The 22174-nt window shown below is 30.9% G+C and overlaps 1 protein-coding gene across 3 annotated transcripts; it reads left to right on the plus strand.

Annotated features, from left to right (window-relative positions):
- The first annotated feature begins 1702 nt into the window (after positions 1-1702).
- LOC115881526 (LIM domain kinase 1) lies at positions 1703-17445 on the plus strand. 3 transcript variants are annotated; one of them, XM_030899054.1, is made up of 17 exons: positions 1704-1825; positions 1917-1974; positions 2273-2508; positions 2570-2700; positions 2758-2928; positions 3046-3141; positions 3244-3376; positions 3452-3843; positions 3914-4055; positions 8955-9041; positions 9100-9199; positions 9254-9377; positions 9432-9547; positions 13563-13708; positions 13767-13921; positions 13984-14129; positions 15398-17445. In XM_030899054.1, the coding sequence occupies exons 4-17, from the start codon at positions 2588-2590 to the stop codon at positions 16270-16272; spliced, it is 2796 nt and encodes a 931-aa protein (XP_030754914.1). In that variant the 5' UTR covers positions 1704-1825; positions 1917-1974; positions 2273-2508; positions 2570-2587; the 3' UTR covers positions 16273-17445. The 3 variants fall into 3 exon arrangements, with proteins under 3 accessions (XP_030754912.1, XP_030754913.1, XP_030754914.1); XM_030899052.1 differs by lacking the exon at positions 1917-1974 and having other exon boundaries at positions 1703-1825; XM_030899053.1 differs by lacking the exons at positions 1917-1974; positions 3046-3141 and having other exon boundaries at positions 1703-1825.
- Positions 17446-22174: the final 4729 nt, after the last annotated feature.

Below are 22174 nucleotides of genomic sequence, written 5' to 3' on the forward strand. Positions count from 1 at the left end.
ATTGTTAGTCTGGTTTCTACACATTTCAACCAATAAGAAACGCGCTGACTAGTCAGGGATTCTTCTGAGAACAGACCTATAATATACCGTATGATAGAAAAAACGGCGTCCAGTTGGCTGGGAAATGACGATTAAGGACATTTCCCATATAAAATGACAGCGATCTTCATTTCATAGTCATCACTGACGCTATTTTTTTTCAATCATAGTACGCGGTATATTATTTATGTTATTATTTTAATATTTCGCACAACACGTGAGCGTTTATTATGTATTTTCATAATCAATAAAATTAAATAGAAATAAAACTCTAGATTCCTATAATTAATCTAATTGCTCTAGATTATTATGCTACGTTTAAAAAGGGCTTTATTAAAAATTCGGGAAATTAAAAGGGATGTGTCCAAGTTTTTTCTTTTTTTAATTTTTAAATGCTGTAGCTCCATGTCATGTTCATAATAGTTTTTTTTAACATTCCATCAAAACTACGGTGGCCTTTTAGTCTCCGTAATTAAAATGGTAGAATCAGCTTCAGCAACATTAATAGTTACCTTGTTTAATCTGCTTATACATATATTGCATTAATTTTTCTGCTACCTTAAGATTTCTCTATTCTTACACCTAATTTATGTGATTTTCTTAGCATCTGTGATATATGATTTATAAACCATTTTTTTCCTAATGGAAGGATGGAATAGGATATGCAAAATTAAGATATTTTAACAATTATTTTCCAGACAAAGCATAATATAGTATTAAGATTAAGACATAACAAATATAAGAAAGATCTTAATATAAATCACAAACTAAGTCTTAATTTGGTCTTGTATAAACACAGGTATAAAACTAATAAGATGAAAACTCAACCTTTACCATGTTTTCAAGATTTGGCATTATAGGAAACAAGAAATTACAGTAAATTTAGAAAAGAATATCAAAGTATACGATATTAAATACTGTAAAGTATTCTACGACACAAACCATCTCCCTTCTAAAGAGAAAAAGATAAAACATAAAGCTTATTTTAGTCTTATCACCACAACTCTTCGATAAAATATATGTCTAAAATTGCTATTAATCCACTAACTTGATATTTTTAAGAAATTATGATACCAACATTATAATCAAAGTATATTATATTAGTAACATTATAGGTAAAATGTTACCTCTATCTCCCATTGACGTATATTGTTCTATAAGACTCGTCATGGTAGTACGTTGGTAGTACTTCAATACATCAATATATATAATCAAAACTATTGTTGCCTGTAAATAACTAGAAATAAAATAATTCTAATAAGTTTAAAACCATTAAGAAAAAATCAGTAAATGATAATTTTTAATTTTAATGTAAATATATAAATAAATGTTTTATTATTATTACAATTTTATATATCATTCCATTTTATATATCATTCCTTAATTTGTCAAATTTGGATATCAAGATAAATCTGAAATTATAAAATTAATTATAGAATTTGTATTATTATTGATCAACACTCAAAAAAAAATTTTCAACTGCAAATAATTCGAAAATAAACTGCAATTTGGCAACCTCGACGATGTGCGCTTGCGTAGTATCGATGATCAAAAGCAGCAAATATGGGCTTCAAGGTCAGCCACCGGATCCACACCTTTACCAATTCTTTTTTTGAATTGAATTGAGCAATTCAGTTAGTTATTCTATGTGAGCAATGATGATGGGCAACCCTGTTTACCTAGTGTAAATTTGGTTTTACAAAATGTCAGTGATCAGTGATTGTTCCAAGAGAAGAAAATTAAATGTAGAAAATTAAAAAGAAGATGCAAGAAGATCCGGAAAATGGTAAGTTTAAACATTACATTTTATATATGTGAATATTTTAATATTTTCCGTTTATTCTATTTACATTCCTTTACTTTTCTTTTCAATTCAGGAATTAAAAAAAACTTTTATTTGCGTGGGATGACAAGGAAATGTGGATGAAAAACATGGTATTTATTTTGCCCAGATTGATATGTTTAAATTATTGTAACTTAATTTTATCTTAAAAATAAATTTTATTGTTAACGAAATTTTATATTGCCATAAATGTTTTTGTTCTTTAGTTATCCTTCCTTAAACATTTTGTTTGGTTTGTTTATATTTTAGTTTTGTGTGGTGTAATTGTGGCTTCATTAGTAATTATTGTTATATTCTGTTATTGTTTAAATAAATAGGGCTTAGTTTTTTCTTAAATATGCATAAAGGACATGAAATTGACCGGAGAACTAATTCTATCTGTAATTGTAGATTTTGATGATACAGCTTCTCATGCATCAAATGGAAATATTTGTTCTGGTTGTCTTAATTTACTCGATGATGAAGAAGTCATTTCAGCACTGGGCCAGGAGTGGCATACAGACTGCTTTAGATGTTCAGCTTGCGATGCGGCCTTATCCAGTTGGTATTTTGAGAAAGATGGACTCCTGTTTTGTAAAGATGATTACTGGACAAGATACGGAGAAGCCTGCCAGCAGTGTAGCCAGGTAAATTCTACTACTAGTCTAGAATGAATAGTTTGAACTTAATAATAAATTTCTATGATAGATCATTACTGGACCAGTTATGGTGGCAGGAGAGCATAAATTTCACCCAGAATGTTTTTGTTGTGGGTCCTGTGGGTCTTTTATAGGAGATGGAGATTCATATGCCTTAGTAGAAAGGTCAAAATTATACTGGTAAGGTTTTTAATCATTTGTCTTCATGAGTTGTTGATATATTTGTAATATATTTAGTGGGCAATGCTACAAACGACAAATGCAACCCTTACAAAAAACTGCAAAATTCCCTTTTGCTCGAAAACCTCATTCCATTCGTCTAGTTGAAGTGCCAGGAAGACAAAAAGGCATAAAGCTGTCTAAAGATGTTATGGCTTCAGAAAATAGTCAATCCCTCACCATTTCAGAGTAAGCTTTATTTCAGAAACCTTTAATAACAAATTGCCAAATTTTCTTGTGGGGCAGTAAAATTCTATTGATTAATCTAAAAATATTAATTGCATAATACCATTTGCTATTCTATAGGTTACTGTGGAAGATACATGGGAAACTTCTAGAGGTGGCATTTGCTTTATTAACTTCAGCTTTTAACATTTGCTGCTTTAACATTCCTTTGTATAGGTAGGTTTATTAACATGAACATTAACATTAGATTTATTTAAGTTTTTTTATTGGCTACATAATGTATTAATAATATGAAGTTTTATGGACCCATTTTTTCAGGTTAGAAGTTAATAATGATTTAATGTCTCTACACATTGGCGATAAAATATTGGAAATTAATGGGATTCCTGTGAAAGACACTCCTTTGGAAAATGTAGAAAATTTATTGAGATATTCAGACACTGTGTTGCAGGTATTTAAGCAAACTTTATATAATTTTTTAAGTAATGTATAATATAATTAATAACGTTTAAAATATTGTTTTCAGTTAACAATAGAACACGATCCAGAATCAATATGTCATAAATACACTCCAGTACACCAGCTATCTCCTGTTATTTCACCGCTAGCAACAACAAAAAGTGATACTAACATTCCAATAAAGCAAAACATTCCTGTAGATCTCAGATCATGTGGTTCTAGTGAATCTTTATGCGCTGAACCATATCCAAACGCTAAGATAAGTGATGGCTTATCGCAAGGCGATCTTCGCAAAAATCAAAATCGAGGTGATAATAAAGAGAGAATATATAAAAGGAGAGACGAAGGTTATATGAGCGGTACTAGATCGAGGCAGTTGAGGAGAAAGAATCATTTAGCTGAGAAGAATCAAACTTTGGATAAAGAAAGAAGTTCATCTATGAGTAGATTGTTGGATGAGTAAGTAAATACTTGTAGGCGTAATCGCGTGACCTAAAGTAAATTGAGTGTCAATTTTTTAATATTTTAGGGCTCCAAATTCCAAAAGATGCCTCGAATTATCGAGAGCTTATTCGTTTTTGGAATCGCGACCTCCTCAAAGGGTGTTTAGGGCATCAGATCTGGTGAAGGGGGAATTACTGGGTCAAGGTTTTTTTGGACAAGTTTTTAAGGTAATAATAGCATAATAGCATAATTTTAAGGTAAGAATAACATTTAAATATATATAAAAAATATCTCTTGAAAACTTTAAATATCATGACATTTACTTACCCAAAGAATTCTTTCTGAATACTCTATAAAGGTGGCCCATTAGTGCGAGGAAGTTTGATATGATAAAGTTATAAGTGTTTTTTTTAAATCTACCCTCCATTTTTCTGTAGATAATTGGATTCAGTATAAAATTCTGCATGTAGTACTATTTTTATTTGAAGCTCTATGCGGTGTTGCCATTTCTTATTTACTAAAACTTTGATTAAAAACGCTATATTCGAAAAGTGGTTCAAACCTGGAGTGAATTTAACTTAATTAATAGTTAGCGATATTTTCCTAAACACCAAGTATAACAGTATACAGGGTGCTACAAATTCGAGGTACGAGCATTGGTATCTCGGAAACCGTAATAGATACGAAGATGGTTAAATTGGGGCAAAGTTGCGCTTTAGGATGTTCCCCAAGATGTCCTCAAAAAAGTTTTAAAAATTTCAAGGATTGCTGAGTTTTTTGGAAAAAACGGATTTTTTTGAAAACAAATTTTATTTTTTCCTGTCGTTACTTCTTAGAAAATCAAAAAACTAATTGCACATGCTCATAACCACTTTATTAGAGCTATCTGATAGTATTTTTAGATTTTCAAATTAGCTGATAATTTGTGAGATACATAGGCCAACTTAATTTTTTTAAATACGGGCCTACATTTTTTATTCTAGGTTTTGAAAGAACTCGGTCTCCTGAGTAAAATGATGTGCTACACTTAATATTTTTTTTTTGTTTTGGACATTTGAACACAATTTATTTAAAATAATTTTAAGTCCGGCTCTGTTTTTTTTTTAATATTTAATCTACTTATCATTACAATTAATTAACTTTCAAACTCAACAATGGCGTGGGGTAAAACATTTAAAATGGAAAATCAAATGCAATATATGTAATAATAAAAAATAATATAAATATAATATAAACAATCAAATAATTTCCACGGAAGATGAATTGGAAATGGTAGTGCAGTAAAATGGCCAGCCAGGTCCCCGTCGCCAAGGGGCGGGAGCGGATCGGAATTACTTGACACCATTTGTAAAAATTAAATCAATACATTTCAACATTTACAATAAAGAGTACAAAATGCATTCGGAAGTATAAGAAGAAGATATGTTCAATGAGCTATAAATAAGATCGAACGAAAAATAAATTTGTGCATTAGGGAGGGTGGTAATCCTTTCGAACTTGTAGAGCATTAGAAACTAGTTTTTAAAAGTTGATTTATTTATAATAACTATGATTAAAATTATGCATGTTATAAATTGTATACTGAGATTTCAAATTAACAATAAAAAAAAGTTTAAAATAATTTCATTAAATTTCTGACCTGCATATTATTTATTTGAATCTCTCAATTGGCTCGATTTTTCTTATTCAATGTTAATTAGCGATGATCAATATTGTTGCAATGAATATATGTAATCAGATTAAAGTAATTTAAAAAACCAGAGTCGGACTTGACATTATTTTAAATAATAATTAAATAGTTTTGGTATTATTAAGGTATCCAAAACAAAAAAAAATATCAAGTATGGCATATCATTGTACTCAGGAGACCGAGTTCTTTCAAAACTTGAAATAAAAAATGCAGGTCCGTATTTAAAAAAAATAAGTTGGCCTCTGTATCTCACAAATTATCAGCTAATTTGAAAATCTAAAAATACTATCAGGTAGCCTTAATAATGTGACTATGAAAATGTGCAATTAGTTTTTTGATTTTCCAAAAATTAACGACAGGAAAAAATAACATTTCCAAAAGCTCCGTTTTTTTCCAAAAAAACTCAGCAATCCTTGAAATTTTTAAAGCTTTTTTGATGGCATCTTGTTGAACATCCTAAAGCGCAACTTTACCCCAATTTAACCATCTTCGTATCTATTACGGTTTCCGAGATACCAGTGCTCGTACCTCGAATTTGTAGTATCTTGTATACCCGTGAAGGAAAATTTACATTACCTTATACAGGGTAGTTTTTATGGTGTCGCCAACATTGCAATATTTAAAATATTTAAAATGCTATATCTCAATTTTTTTAAATGCAACACTCTGTATATTATTTGAAAAAATGAACATTTTTTGTATTATGTTGAGTTTATGAGTTGAAAATATAAAAAATACAACATATTATACAGGGTGTCCCAGAAATAAGTGCAAATATTTTAAGTGGTAGTATAGTTCAACCCCAGAAACACGCCTATGAGGTTTTTTTTGCAAAAAAAAATGTTGAAAATTTAAAATTTTTCTTGGCATTTTCTGGGAAATTTGAAAAAACTTTTTAGTGCCACTTGTTTATTCACCTGAGATTTCCCTACGGTGTATCTAAACCTTGCAGTGTTGCTACCTCCTATGTTATCGACATTCTACATAGTTCCGCGGAACATAGTTCTACATTTATAAATTCATAGACAAATTTCTACTCAAAAAATTAGGAATGGTAAATTTAATCTTTTATCAGTGCTCATTATTAACAATTATAGAAAAAAAAACACATTAATTATTTCTAGTACTTACCCTTTCAATGAAAACTTAACAAAAACCACGGAAAATTAACTAAAACATTACGTTTATGACGTTTACGAAAATCTTTGTTATGCTGCAAAATAACTTTATTTTGGAATAAATTTAATAAAATGATTCATATTATTCACAATCAGGTCACAAAAAAGAAATTCCTAAAATGTTTATCATAATTTAGAATTCAGTTCAAGAAATTTAGAAAACAGCCCAACGAATAATCGATTCATTTTAGTTTTGTTTGTTTTCTTTCATGTTTCTCTGTTTTATTTGAACCACTGTTTTACAAAACACCTTGAAAAGCGCACATTACTTTGAATACCTTTCTGAATGAATAAATATTGAGAATTATTGTCTCTTATCGCCACTTTACGAACTACTTTCAATCTAAGAAAATACATGTTTCACTCAACAATTTTAAATAGGTATTTTATTTTTTCGATGTATTTCGACAATTCCATCGACAACCTAACCGTCAGCCAAGAGCGCCGCGTGTGAACTGGTCCTTTGAGCTTTGAGTCGCCGATCGCCGCGCCGTCGTGGCGGGCTTGCGTCAGACGACGATGTTAAGCAACGTTGCCGTAGTTACAACATTTTCAAATTCAAGACATTCGAAGCAATCAAATTCATATTAAATTTTAAAAATAAAACAGAGAAACATGAGAGGAAACAAACAAAACAAAAATGAATTGATTATTCGTCTGGCTGTTTTCGATGTATTGAATTCTGAATTACGATAAACATTTTAGAAATTTCTTTTTTGTGACCTTATCAATAACCAATTCATTTGTGTTTTGTTTATTTCCTTTCATGTTTTTCTGTTTTATTTATAAAATTTAATAAGAATTTGATTTCTTCGAGTGTCTTGAATTTGAAATTGTTGAAACTACGGCAACCTCGCATGACGCAAGCTCGGCACGGCGGCGCGACAAAGGAGGAGTTACCAGTGATGCGCGGGTCTCTTGGCCGACGCGACGGTTGGGCTGTTGATGGAAATCTCGAAATACATAGAAAAAATAGCGAAAAAACAAAATACCTATTTAAAATTGTTGAGTGAAACATGTATTTTCTTAGATTGAAAGTAGTTCGGAAAGTGGCGGTAAGAGACAATAATTCTCAACATTTATTCATTCAGAAAGGTATTCAAAGTAATGTGTGCTTTTCAAGGTGTTTTGTAAATCAGGGGTTCAAATTGTGATGAGGCCTATATGAAAATAATGTGTTAAAAATGGGGACTGTTATTTTAGTAGTTATTATAATAGCATGTACAAGTAAAGCAGCACAGTGAAGTGTATTTTAGTTAAGTGTATATCGAAAAAGAGAACTGTCACAGTTACATCGATCTGTCATAAGTATCATTTTTAATGTTGGGTAAGTTTTTTTAACTTAACTTTTTTAACACATTATTAAACATTTAACTTTTAATTTATTTTATGTAATAATATCACAAACTTAAAAATGTAATGCATCTCTGCAAACTCCTCAGGTGTTGTGATTTTATGACTTACTTTTAACATATACTTTCTTGTCCCTATGGCAACACAGTGCGTCGAATTAACTGAAATCCGGGCTTGATCCGAGTAATTGGATGCAGTTGGCGATATCTGCCGGCGGTTCTCAAAATGTTGCGATTATTTTTTTAAATTTTCAAAGTTAAATAACTCGGTTATTTTCAATTTATTTTAAAAATGGTAAAGAGAAAATATGTTTATTTTGACCAGATCTACCACCCCTTAAAATATCTGCACTCATTTCTGGGACACCCTGTATATATATTATTATGTTACAGAAACGAAGTATCTCTACATGCAAGACTAACAATATTTTTGAAATCTCAGTAATTCTGTTTAAAAATTTGAAATTTGTAAAGTATGGTTAGTAAAATTTTATTATTATTTTACGCTACACAGGGTCAAGTATATTTCGACCCCAGAAACACAACTTAAATACACCAATAAAATTTAATAAAATCAATAACGGACGACGTATGACGGATGCATGTAAACTCACACTAAGCCTTGTAATGTTTTTCAGTAATTTAAAAAAAAACTTTTTAGTACGTCAGGTTCATTCTCATGAAATTTTTGGAGAATGCATCAAGTTTTATAAAGTTGCCACCTCCTACCTTACAAAATAAATATACCCAAATATTTGTACATCTATAAGTTCACAGTACATAATTTTAATATTTTACTCAAAAAATTAAAGATATCAAATCATTTGTAATGATTTTTACAGATATAAGTTCTAGTTTAGTTGCGTTACTGTTTTAATTTTTTTCTGATGCAAAATACTTATGTAGGTAACTACAAAAGATACCTCAGAAGTAATGGTGTTAAAAGAATTGTACCGGGTGGATGAAGAAGCCCAGAAAAACTTTTTAAAAGAGGTAATTGACTTTTTTTTTAATTAAATCACTTAACTTTTGTGAACATAATATATTTCAGGTAGCGGTATTAAGATCTTTACATCACAGCAACGTTTTACGCTTTATTGGCGTTCTTTACAAAGAGCAAAAACTTAATTTAGTTACCGAGTATATTTCAGGTACTTTTAAAATAATTTTTATATCTATGGTTTTTATTAATTTCATGAATTTAGGTGGGACCTTAACAGAACTTCTTCAGGATTCTGCACAGCCACTTCCTTGGGAACAAAGGGTGTCGTTTGCCAAAGATATTGCGTCTGGAATGGCATATTTGCATTCCATGAACATAATTCATAGGTAATCTATATACTTTTTTTTTAAATTTACTGTTATTATTTCACAATTTTTTAGGGACTTGAATTCACACAACTGTCTTGTAAGGGATGACAAAACAGTGATTGTGGCCGATTTTGGTTTAGCTAGGATTATATCCCATGCAACAAATAGTGTAAGAAGATCCCCAAAAGGTAAACAAACGAAAGTAAAGAAACTGCTATGTTTAATTTTATTCATAGTAACAACACAGTTTAAAGAATACATACCAGTTGGCCCACTCTAAGGAATTCTATTGTTATTTTGAATTCAAAGGCGGCCCGTGACCCTTCGAGGTGACAAAAAATTTGTACGTTTACCGGGTGCAGCGGAAGTGCTATTTTATCAGTCAGAACGCTGGCCGTATACGAGGGATCAACTAAAAATACTAAGAAATTTTAATATAGCAAGTAGAAAAATAAAAATACAGTACTAGTTTTATTGATTAACAGTTTTAGGCGTCTTTAATAATTGATCAATATTTATTTACTTTCTTCTTATTATTATTTAATAACATATCTCATTGTTTACAAATATAAATACGATATGAATTGAAATGTGAAATAAAAAACGGATTTTAGTTAAGTACATTATCTTATAATACTAATTTATTCATGTTAATTTTACAACAAAATAATTTACATATATTATTCTATCCTAATTCTTTGGAATATGGAATTAATAGGGTAATTATTATCAATAATTAATATGGAAACCCCATATGAAAAATTATACTAAATAAATATAATAAGTTAATTTTTTTAATATATATAATAATAATTTGCATATTTCTTTAATTATAGCATGCTTTGCTTTATAGATGTTTGTATTTTATCTTAATTACATACCTGGGAAGGCCAAATTTTATCGTAAGATAATAAAAGTACCTTTGCATACAACTTGTGTTGCCATTGTCAATTTTTTTGGAATTTTTTCTAAATTTTATGATTATCATGAACAGTAATTATGACTGTTAGTAGTTAATTGTGTAATAAATTTTACTGTTCGATAAAATTTAGTTAGTACTCTTTATTACCTTTTGATAAAGAAAAATTCAAGTTAAATGCAAACAGCTAAAAAGCAGAACATGCTATAACTTAAGAAATATGCAAATATAATTTATTACAGTATTTACTACTAATTGAAGAGCACACTGGAAAAATAATGAGAGTACCAAAAAAGGGGGGGGCTACACCTTTTGGTACCTAAGTAAACGGGAATATCGATAACGGCCACATAGAAACAGGCATTTAAAAATGGGAAAAACGATATAAACTCGGATATAAAAGTACATGCGTAATTTGAATTAAAAAAACGGTTTCCTGAACATTTATCATTTCTGGATACTCATCGTTTTTCCCATGTGCTCGTCAATTTTTATATTTACTGTTACATAAAATTTAGTAAAAACTCTAAAAAACTTGTCAATAGCAGAACAAGTTGTATGCACGTATTTTTATTACCTGACGATAAAATTTGGACTTTCCAGGTAGGTATTTACCATAATCTAATTAATATAAGTTAAATACAACCATCTAAAAAGTAAAACATGCTATTTAAAAAAATGCAAATATCTTAAAAAATAATTTAATATGCACATTGCAAACCGGTAAATACTGCAAAATCCAAAACATAATAGTAAAGTATCTACTACTACTCTAAAATATCTACTAATATAATAAACTAATTGTTAAAAATAAATATTTTGTGCATATTTCGAGTAAAATCTTTTATTGATTTATATGTGTATATTTTTAAAACAATTTATTCATAGTTAGGTTTCCATAATTATAATATACTTAATATGTCTAATACTTTAATTATTATATACTTAATATCCTATACTATATACACTCATACCTTCCTTCATCTTTTGGGCACGATATATTGTCTGTCATTCTACTTTCACAACCATCCACTGCACAAATATTTCTAGTAGACATTTTATTCACAATTCGAACAAAACAACTAAAACACTATTTTTGCTTCACCCTATGCACCCAAACCAAACCGAAAACAAAACTAAAATAAACTTGGAACGCTGTGTACACGTCGAGCAACGGATGTAGACTGTCCCAAGTCTACAAGACAGGCGGGGACGGCGGGAGGAATTTTGATACGGACGAAGAGTGGGTCAACTGATATATTTATATTCTTTAAACTGTGGTAAAAATTGGTAAGGAATCAATATAGCAAAGAATTTATCATTTTTGTCCTAAGTAAGATGCTAGTGAGCAAAAGACCTTTATTGTCACATTTTCGTTCAAAATAGTTTATCAGAAAACAGAGAAGCTGCAAGCTCTTTACTTCGACCGTTTAAATGCTTCGGCATATTTTCAACACACAATTTCAAGAAATGCCATACAAAAACTCGAAAATTTAGTTCTTGAAAAAACTGTTTGTGCTTAAAAGTACAATTTTTAAAAAAGAACATGGGCAACAAATGAGAATTATCCACAAAGATTCAACAAGATATTATACAAAAGAATGATTGACATGATGATAATTGTCAAACAATAAACGACAACGTTGCAGAACACGGCACAATGCGACCAACATAGCGATAATAAAATTTGGTTTAAACTAATTTTTGCACCTTTAATCTAAATAAAATATCTGTTACATTCGTTTGCTCTATAAAGTAAAATGAAGAGCTGCTCGGTATCTTAAATTATACAACAAATTTAAACATTTTTGCAAAAATTTCATTTAGTCGGGTTTTTAGGCTTTAATGTCAATTTCGATATGATTGATGACGTGCATCGGAAAATGTTTTGTGAATACCGTATTTGTACTGACTTAACATGATATTAGTATAGTAAACGCCACGAATGTTTGGGAGTGATTCATCGGTCGCTACCTTTGAATAAGACTAAGGAAGGAGCATATCAAAAATCTTAGGTACACCGCGATGGGCCTCAAATATGGCCGACTTAAATTCCGGTTTATCAGTGTCGTTCTAATTTTATTTAAAAAATGTAAAACTATGATGTAGGGTAGACGTGGGGTAGACTCAATAATTTGTTGTTTTATTTTACGTTGTGAATAAATGTTGGTAGTTATTAAAATTGTTATAAAAATATATAATTCTAATAAAATAGATAAGTTATAATAAGTATTTATTACCACAAACATCCGATACGCTACTGAAGCAGGTAAGTCAAATTAACGTATCTAAATTCTTTGACATCTAATCTTTGACAAGTAATAAATAAAAGCTAAAATGCAAGAAAAATATATAATTTAGTTAATTTAAGTGAATTTCATAAACGATCGGTTTACTACACGTATGTATATTATATGTATAGTCACTTACTAGCGAAAAGTTGTTCCATTATTTCACTCGATTTTTGCCGAGATCTACCGCACGCTATTCAACCAACTATTTTAGAGTCTTTTTCGATAAATCGCGATAGTGTCACTGTTAATTTAAGTGCTGCCACAATTTCCATCTAGATTTACTACCTTTATACAACTATCAGTAGTAGAATAAATAATAAATAACATAATATAAGCTCCGTAAAGACTGACAAATCCACAAAATTTCAAATCAAATTCAAATGTGTCAAATGAATCGTCAAACAGAACTGTCAAGGATCCCCACCCTAGAGTGCTTTTATGGTGCTTTTTCCGCCCACCATGCATGAATACATGGATAGCATTATGCTCCTTCCTTAGTCTTCTTATTCAAAGGTCTCTACCATGTGAAATAATCTGTTCAAGGTCACATAAAACTTAATTCCAGTGCCGTGGTATTTCCAGTCATATAATAATCAATATATAATCTGTTGTAATTTGTTGTTTTAACTGTCAAAGTCTTGTCAAAACATATATTTGGTTATAAATATAAACTGGAATGCCCCATTGGTCGCATTGGAAGCACACCAATGGACTGACGCACAAAAACGAATCAATCAAAGAAACGCGATATAGTATCATCTTTGCCAATCACGCTAACATTTTAGAATAAGTAGGAGGAGCGCAGGCAGATGATTGGACCGGGCCTTTAAAAACCTACGTCTGCGGTAAAAATTTACGTTTTTAATGTAAAAATGATAGCGCGCGTGTCGATTCTAACTTCATCAAGCGATGAATCACTCCCAAACATTCGTGGCGTTTACTATATGTATTTAACATAATTATTGTTGAGTGTTATGTTTACTTGTACAGGAACACCTGGTTCAAGGACTCGTCAGGAGCGTAAAAAGCGATACACTGTCGTAGGAAATCCATACTGGATGGCTCCAGAAATGATGAAAGGCAATAAATATGACGAAAAAGTCGACGTTTTCAGTTTTGGGATAATTCTCTGTGAAGTAAATTAATTTTATTTCAAACTAAAAATCTTAAGGTACTATCAATTTATTTATTCAGATAATTGGACGAGTTCAAGCTGATCCAGATTTTCTGCCCAGATCAAACGATTTTGGTTTGAACCAAATGGCTTTTAAAGAAAAGTTCTGTCAATCCTGTCCTGAACCTTTTTATAAGATCGCTTTTTTGGGTACCGATTTGAATCCCGATCGAAGGTACTGTGATATTAACATTATTGTAAATTGTTTGTTTTTATAATTTTGATTCCTGGTTTTAGACCTCCGTTTGAGGTGATGGAAGTCTGGTTAGAATCTCTGTCAATGCATTTGGCAGTGGGCATGCCTCTACCTCCAGATTTATTGTTTGACATTCAACATTATCGTGGTTTGAGTCCCAGTAGTTCTGGGAGCACAACTCCTGAAGGTAGGTTTTACTTATAAAGGTTAATTTTAAGTATGTAAATATTTTGCTCGTTTGACCTGATTTGCTTTGATCTACACTGAACTATATCAAATTTTATTTTATTATTTTGTATAAACAAAACTTTTTTTAAGAAAAAAAATTATACACCACTGGTTTGCTTATGATTTTATTCAGTGGCGTAGCGTATTTTCTTTATGTATTATTTTTATTTAAGCAATAATTTTATATATAGTTCATACCAAATAAACTTTTAGTCGCGTGTTTAAGCTTGACCGGCACAGCGTTGCCCACTTTTACATATAATCTTTTAATCAACATTTTTTAGGAAACAAAAATAAATAAATTATAAATATATAAACAGTTATATTTACATCAAGAAAACTCACCTCTCTAACAGCACTTAAAGAGGGTCATTACTACCGCTTTCCCGTTCAAAATATTCTAATAAAGTTGCGATGAGTTTTACGGCTATTAAGGTTTTAAAAAGAACAATGTATAACTGCAAGGTCTGCTAGCAAAAATGTTTAAGCTTAAAATATTCAAAACACAATTCATTTAAACCAAAAACTCGTAATGTAATACAAGACTAAAATGTCAAAACGAATGACAATGTCACGAAATAAATAAATGTGGCAACTTGACATTTTTTACAGCAGAGCTACCACCTGAATCTCCAGCGGGACATTTAAATTCCGATTAGTCAGCCCGGCGCTGAATATGTCGATGGTTGGCAACAATGAATTTAAAAATTACGCCCGCGATTACGTAACTAAAAGTTTAATTGGTATCGAATATATATGTATTTGAAAAATGTTTCTGCTGATAGTTTTTTATATACAGGTTGTTAACTCGACAGATACTTATAGGGGACCAGAATGGCAACACTGCCTATTGAGAACGCATGCACTTATAGGGTTTTCTGCCGACTCGTCCCGTCGCGTCGTCTATCGACGAGCGGGCCGAGGTTGCAATATTTCAACCATAAAGCTCTTGCTGCGAGTAATAAACAAATTAACAACCTGTATATCTAACCATTATGAAAAGATACAAAATAAAAGAATAATGCATATTGGTAAGAAAATATTTTTTTTTTCGATAATGGTTTGCCGAATTTAGTTATTGAAAATCAATAAGTAATAATAAATAATACCCTGTAGTTCAAATTTTAATATTTTTAGTGTATCAATAATTTCGAGAATCATTCCTTTAGCTTCAAAAGTGAATTGGAAAAGTTATTTTTAGAGATTTTATTAGTTTGATTTTTTCAGGTATTCCATCTGGACATAGAAGTCCCGCACTGGAGCCAATCAAAGAAGGAAAAACCGCCAACTTGGCCCCTAAGTCCCCGCTTGTCAAATCGTTTGACGAGCTCCAAGATAACCTGTCGTCCTGTGATATTAGACCTAAGAAAATAATTCATACGCTAGACAATCTGCCAGAAACATCCCCACCACTCTACGAAAACATAGATTTTTTGAAAAACGATAATATGTACCACAAGAGCACCGAGAAGCCTATCTGCATTCAAGACTTAAAACCTACAGAAAAAGTGCCTAAACCTGTCGAGACTGAAAACAATCGCAGGTCCAATCGTTTTAACGTCAGGCTCCGAACAGTTCCGAAGAATTTCACGAGAAACCGTTTTGTTAGAGAGGAACCACCCAAAGGTACCAATCTCAGCTTGGGTAATATTGGTTCGGCCGCTTCTACTCCGGTAACGCAGAAATTTGTGAGCCGTACTACCGAACGAAAACACGTTCCCGATTTGATCTCTTCTACTTTTAATCCGAAGAAGACGTCGGAAGTACCGCATGATGAACCTTCTGGTATTTTGGCTAAGGTACTGCGCAGAACGCCAATTTTCGAACGAAGAACCTTCCGACCTTCTCACGATGAGGATACCTCTATTCGTTCCACTGGAAGGCTCCCGCAAATTCCTAAGATTGAACCTGCGCCCTCTACCAGTAGAAGTAGCAGCGTTGTGCGCAGTATAGTAGATAGTTTGAACAGAAAAGGAGGCGGCGGGTTTGGTTTTGGTAGTCGAATGGGCTACGGTAGAAGTTCATTGAAAGTGACAGGTAGTCCGAAAGTTGACCTTAAAGGGGTAGTTAGAGGTAGAGACGCGGAATTTACTGCCTTGTAGAATGCGTTGTTCTCTAAAGTGCCAACTTCAAGCTTGGAAATATGTTTTTAGAAGACTCATGTTTTTAATTGCCTATAACTATTTTAACAAGACATTAATGAAAAGTTAAACAAAAAATAGTTGTGGCTGGTTTGGTTAACCCTCAACTGTAAGCTTGTTTATCTGTATAGAAGAGTTAAAAGTAAGACAAAAGTGCCTAAAAATGTCTGAAGCAAGAAAAATCAGAAGAAACCCAAACACCACTTAAAACTTTTCTAAATCCAAAGTCATCAATTTCAGACTGGGAAACATAGGTTCAGCAACTTGTTCAGGTTTTATTCTAGTAACGCAGAAAATTCTTCTGGTATTTTGGGAAACATACCCCACAGAACGCCGATTTTCGAACCAAGGACGTACTGAACTTCTCACGATGAGGATACTTGTATTCTTCCCACTGGAAGACTCTCGCAAACACCTAAAATTGAACCTGCGACCCTTACCATAGTGAAAAGGAGGCGGCGGGTTTGGTTTTGGTAGTCAAATAAGGCTATTGGTAATCAAATAAGGTAGAAATTCACTAAGGGTAACGGGCAGTCGCAAAGTTAACCTTAAAGGGGTAGTTAGAGGTAGAGACGCGGAATTTACTGCCTTGTAGGATATACCATTGTTCTCTAAAGTGCCCACTTCAGGTATTTTGGTAGTTATAATGTTGAAAGTATGTTTTAAGAAGCCTTATATTTTTAATTGTCTATAACTATTTTAACAAAACACTACAAAAAGTAGCTATCACTTGCCTATCTGTATAGAAGACTTAAACCAACAGAAACGGTCCTACAGATGTGGGTAGCGAAAAAATTGATAGAAACGAAATCAGCATTACTTAGAACATTCCCGTAAATTTATAGGCAATTCCAAAGTTGATCTTAATGGGGTTAAAGTAGAAAAAAAATTATTACTTTGTGGAATTTATTTGTATTTGTCATTTTATTCAATTGTCTTTCCTGGCAATGTACTAAGGTCTGGCTTAATATTTTAAGCTCATATTGGGATATGCTTCAAAGTGATGTTTTATTAAGCTTGCGTTGTTAGGTTCAAGTAGAGTAAAAGAAATAAGGTCACGTACCACTGAGCCCTGATATATACATATACAGGGTGTTTCAAAACAAATGCGAAAAACTTCAGGGGGTGATTCCTTGTTCAAAATAAAGGGTAGTTTGCTTCATAAACGTTGGGTCAAAAGTCAACCATTAGGGAGATATCGCGGTACAAAGATGGCGGAAAAATAATGTTCTTATTTTTTATCTTGAAAACGAAAAGAGATAGACTAATGAAATTTTATGGAAGCATTACTGTTATGAAAACACACTTTCTGGTAATTTTTCACTTTTTTAAAATGAGTGGAAGGGGTTGAAATAAACTACCCCTATCATTCTTGTTAACGAAATTTAAAGAAAAATCTTATCAAACACATGCAAAAAATAATTTTGATAGTTTTGTTTATTTAGAAACTTTTTTTATCTCTTGTGTTTTTTTGATAAAACTCACCGATTTGAAATTACCCTTAAAATGAACAAGAAACCATTACATGTCAGGACAAAAACATTTTTAGATAAAGAATCTAGTGGGCAGCTGTTTTTAGGAAAAAATCTAGTCGGCCCATGTCACTTTTTAGGATGTTTCTAATATTGTTTTATTTGACATTATCCTACTGCAATACGTTATTATCTAGATTATGATTATTATCATTATTATCACTAGATTCTTAATCTAAAAATATTTTAGTCCTGACATGTAATGCTTTACATTTTATTTTTAATTTCAAATCGGTGAGTTTTATAAAAAAAATACAAGAGATAAAAAGTTTCTAAACAAACCAAACTATCCAAATTTTTTTTTTGCATGTGTTTGATAAGATTTTTCTTTACAATTTCGTTAACAAAAATGATAGGGGTAGTTTATTCCAACCCCTTCCACTCATTTTAAAAAGTGAAAAAATACCAGAAAAGTATGTTTTCATAACAGTAATGCTTCCATAAAATTTCATTAGTCTATCTTTCGTTTTCAAGATAAAAAATAAAAACATTATTTTTCCGCCATCTTTGTACCGCGATATCTCCCTAATGGTTGACTTTTGACCCAACGTTTATAAAGCAAACTACCCTTTATTTTGAACAAGAAATCACCCCCTGAAGTTTTTCGCATTTGTTTTGAAACACCCTGTATATGTCATCAGTTCAGAGATTGAATCGATTAAAAATGATATTTGTGGTAAAAGTAGCTTCCATATTAGTTATTACCTCTAATTTCTGATTGACAATCGAAAGCTTTAGTTAGCTTACATTTACGCGTTGGAAAGCAATTTAGCTTTGTTATAAATTATACACTTTGTTTAAAGTGTTTATTGTGATGAAGCATGTTCATATCAAATAAACTTTTAGTAACGTGATTAAGCTTAACCGGCACAGCGTTATCAACTTTTATATATTTTCTTTTAATAATCAAAATATTTTGGGAAACAAAAATAAATTAATTATAAATATATAAACAGTTATTATTTACATCAACAAAACTCGCCTTCTTAACAGCACTTAAGGGACATAAAGGGCCATTACTACCGCTTTCCCGTTCAAAATATTCTCATAAAATTGCGATGAGTTTTTTACGGCCATTTAGCTATCTTGTACACTTCGCACTAAAGGAGGTTCTAAAAAAAAACAATGTTCGACTACAAGGTCGGCTAGTAAACATTTTCAAACTTAAAGTATCACAACACTATTTATTTAAACCAAAAACTCGTAATACTGTGGTATTAATACCGTATGATCGAATAAAAACGGCGTCAGCCATGGCTATGAAATGAAGATCGCTGTCATTTTATATGTAAAATTATATGGGGAATGTCAACGATGTTCATTTCCAAGCCAACTGGACGCCGTTTTTTTTCGATCATACGGTACTAAACTCGAGACTAAACTAAAAATTTGTCAAAACAAATGACGATGTAAGGAAAAAAATAAATAAATTTGGCAGCTTGACAATTTTTACAACTGAGCTACCACCTGAATCCCTAGCGGGAAACATAAATTTCAGTTGATCATTGGCAATAATGAATTTAAAAATCGTGCCCTCGATTACGTAACTAAAAATTTAATTGGTATCAAATATATTTCCATATTATCAATAAGTTATTGGTAGTTTTAGTTTCAGGTATTTTATATACAACTACAAATTTAATAGTATTTTTAATGAATTTTCAAAAATCATTAACTAATCGTTTTTCATTTGAAAGTTTTAATGGTTTTAAGAATAACAACGCGTTTAAAATATTAAAACTAATAATGTCTTGTAAAGTTTTTTTACTCAATAACTAAGTTCGTTTTTCATAATCTTATTCATCGGTTAGAATTTCTAATAAAGGTTAGTCAAGGGTGTGTGAAATGAAGTAATTTTGGATTATTCTTAATATTGCCTGGAGTATTTTTAGAAATCTTATTTTTAAAATTATTTAAAATATATCATGATTCTAGAAAATGTTTTTTTAAATTTATAAATATAAAGACGTCTACTTCCTGCTTATATAGTAATCCAATGCAATATACATGTATTATCTTATCAACTTATCGACATTTGTATTTACACACCTTGTATGTAGTTTCAAATTTTACATTACCATACCCATCGTCGAGTCGAAGTGATGTATTTACGTACTAAAATAAGCAAAACTTAATAAAATCATTTATACTAATTTTACTACTGTGATAAATATAAGTATTTTTATGTATAGGACTAAAAAAGCTGTTGCGATTAGCAAATAAAATAGATCGTTATTGTAATACATGCCATAAGTAAACTATACGTTTTCGGTCTTAGACAATTTAAATAGGCTTAAGTATGTTTGATTTATTTTCAGATTCACTTTATCTAATAATTTAAATAATTATAGAAGTTGCTCAAGATTTGCATATTTACAGGGTCGGTGCAATTGCGTCAATCGTATGATTTTTCTTTATATTTTTCTCGTCACAATATTATAAGATGTATTTATACTTTTTTAAGATTAGTTTATTTTTTATAACATTCCTTTTTGTACGCTGTAAAATATTCACAAATAAAATTCTATGCAAAAGTTTAGGAAAGGCGTTTTTTTTTATATTAAAAAAAAATTAAATGGCACTAAAATGTGCTTAAATATTCGATTGAAAACAGTGGCGTCGTAATAGTAACGCATAAAACTTAAATAATTCGAAAAAATAATATTAAGAACTTTAATTTGCATAACGTTATCTCTACATACATATTTTTTATTAAAATTTATGTAGGGGTGAGGGTAGTTTTCACCATTACCGTACTTTTTCTTATTTGATGCCCCCTAACCCCTAACCGACAAACGAAGCACTGTTGTATAGAGGTAAATTGTGTCCAATTAACTTATTTTGATCCAAAAAATTCGTAGTAGTTCCATGTCCACGGAAAATGGAACACCCCTTATTAGTTTTTTCTTTGAATAAGAAGACTAAGGAAGGAGCATATCAAAAATCTTAGGTACACCCTGTGGGTACACCGCAATGGGCCTCAAATATGGCCGACTTAAATTCCGGTTTATCAGTGTCGTTCTAATTTTATTTAAAAAATGTAAAACTATGATGTAGGGTAGACGTGGGGTAGACTCAATAATTTGTTGTTTTATTTTACGTTGTGAATAAATGTTGGTAGTTATTAAAATTGTTATAAAAATATATAATTCTAATAAAAATAGATAAGTTATAATAAGTATTTATTAACACAAACATCCGATACGCTACTGAAGCAGGTAAGTCAAATTAACGTATCTAAATTCTTTGACATCTAATCTTTGACAAGTAATAAATAAAAGCTAAAATGCAAGAAAAATATATAATTTAGTTAATTTAAGTGAATTTCATAAATGATCGGTTTACTACACGTATGTATATTATATAGTCACTTACTAGCGAAAAGCTGTTCCATTATTTCACTCAATTTTTGGCGAGATCTACCGCACGCTACACAACCAACTATTTTAGAGTCTTTTTCGATAAATCGCGATAGTGTCACTGTTAATTTAAGTTCTGCCACAATTTCCATCTAGATTTACTACCTTTATACAACTATCAGTAGTAGAATAAATAATAAATAACATAAAATAAGCTCCGTAAAGACTGACAAATCCACAAAATTTCAAATCAAATTCAAATGTGTCAAATGAATCGTCAAACAGAACTGTCAAGGATCCCCACCCTAGAGAGCTTTTATAGTGGCTTTTCCGCCCACCATGCATGAATACATGGATAGCATTATGCTCCTTCCTTAGTCTTCTTATTCAAAGAGTTTTTTAAATAAATCTTTGGAGTATTCGGAATTTTTTAAACTTTTAAAGTGACGTTTTGATCAGCATCAAATTGCCCAACTTTTCGACCTTTTAACTGATCTCGTATCTCTAGGTGAGGATCCAATTTGGGACACCAAAATGAATTTAAATTATTGAAATTAAAGAGTCAATATATAGTTCTATCGTTTAATCACCTGTATTCAAGATTAATCCACCTAATAACCTAACTTTAACGTCAACTTGACAATCCTGAAAAATATAATTGTTAACCAAAGAGTAAATCAATTTCTGAATTCGCTAACGCCAACTTATTTTTCATTAAAAAAAAATTACCAATTTTCGTAACTAGGTCGGCCATATTGAGGAACTTTTAAAAGAATAGTACTATACTTGTCGTTGTTATACTTGGTATGAAAATAACATTTAAAATATTGCGATTATTAATCTCTAAAGTAGGCTTAGTAGCTATTTTTGTAGAAGTTTATAAAATATTTTCGAAGTAGATATTTGTCCAGCGCGACATAATTTTAAATTAAAATTACAGGTAACAAATCACTATTACACCATCCCGGCAAG

This window comes from Sitophilus oryzae, unplaced genomic scaffold, assembly GCF_002938485.1.
Source record: "Sitophilus oryzae breed Bouriz unplaced genomic scaffold, Soryzae_2.0 scaffold_172_pilon_pilon, whole genome shotgun sequence".
NCBI classification, from domain to species: domain Eukaryota; kingdom Metazoa; phylum Arthropoda; class Insecta; order Coleoptera; family Curculionidae; genus Sitophilus; species Sitophilus oryzae.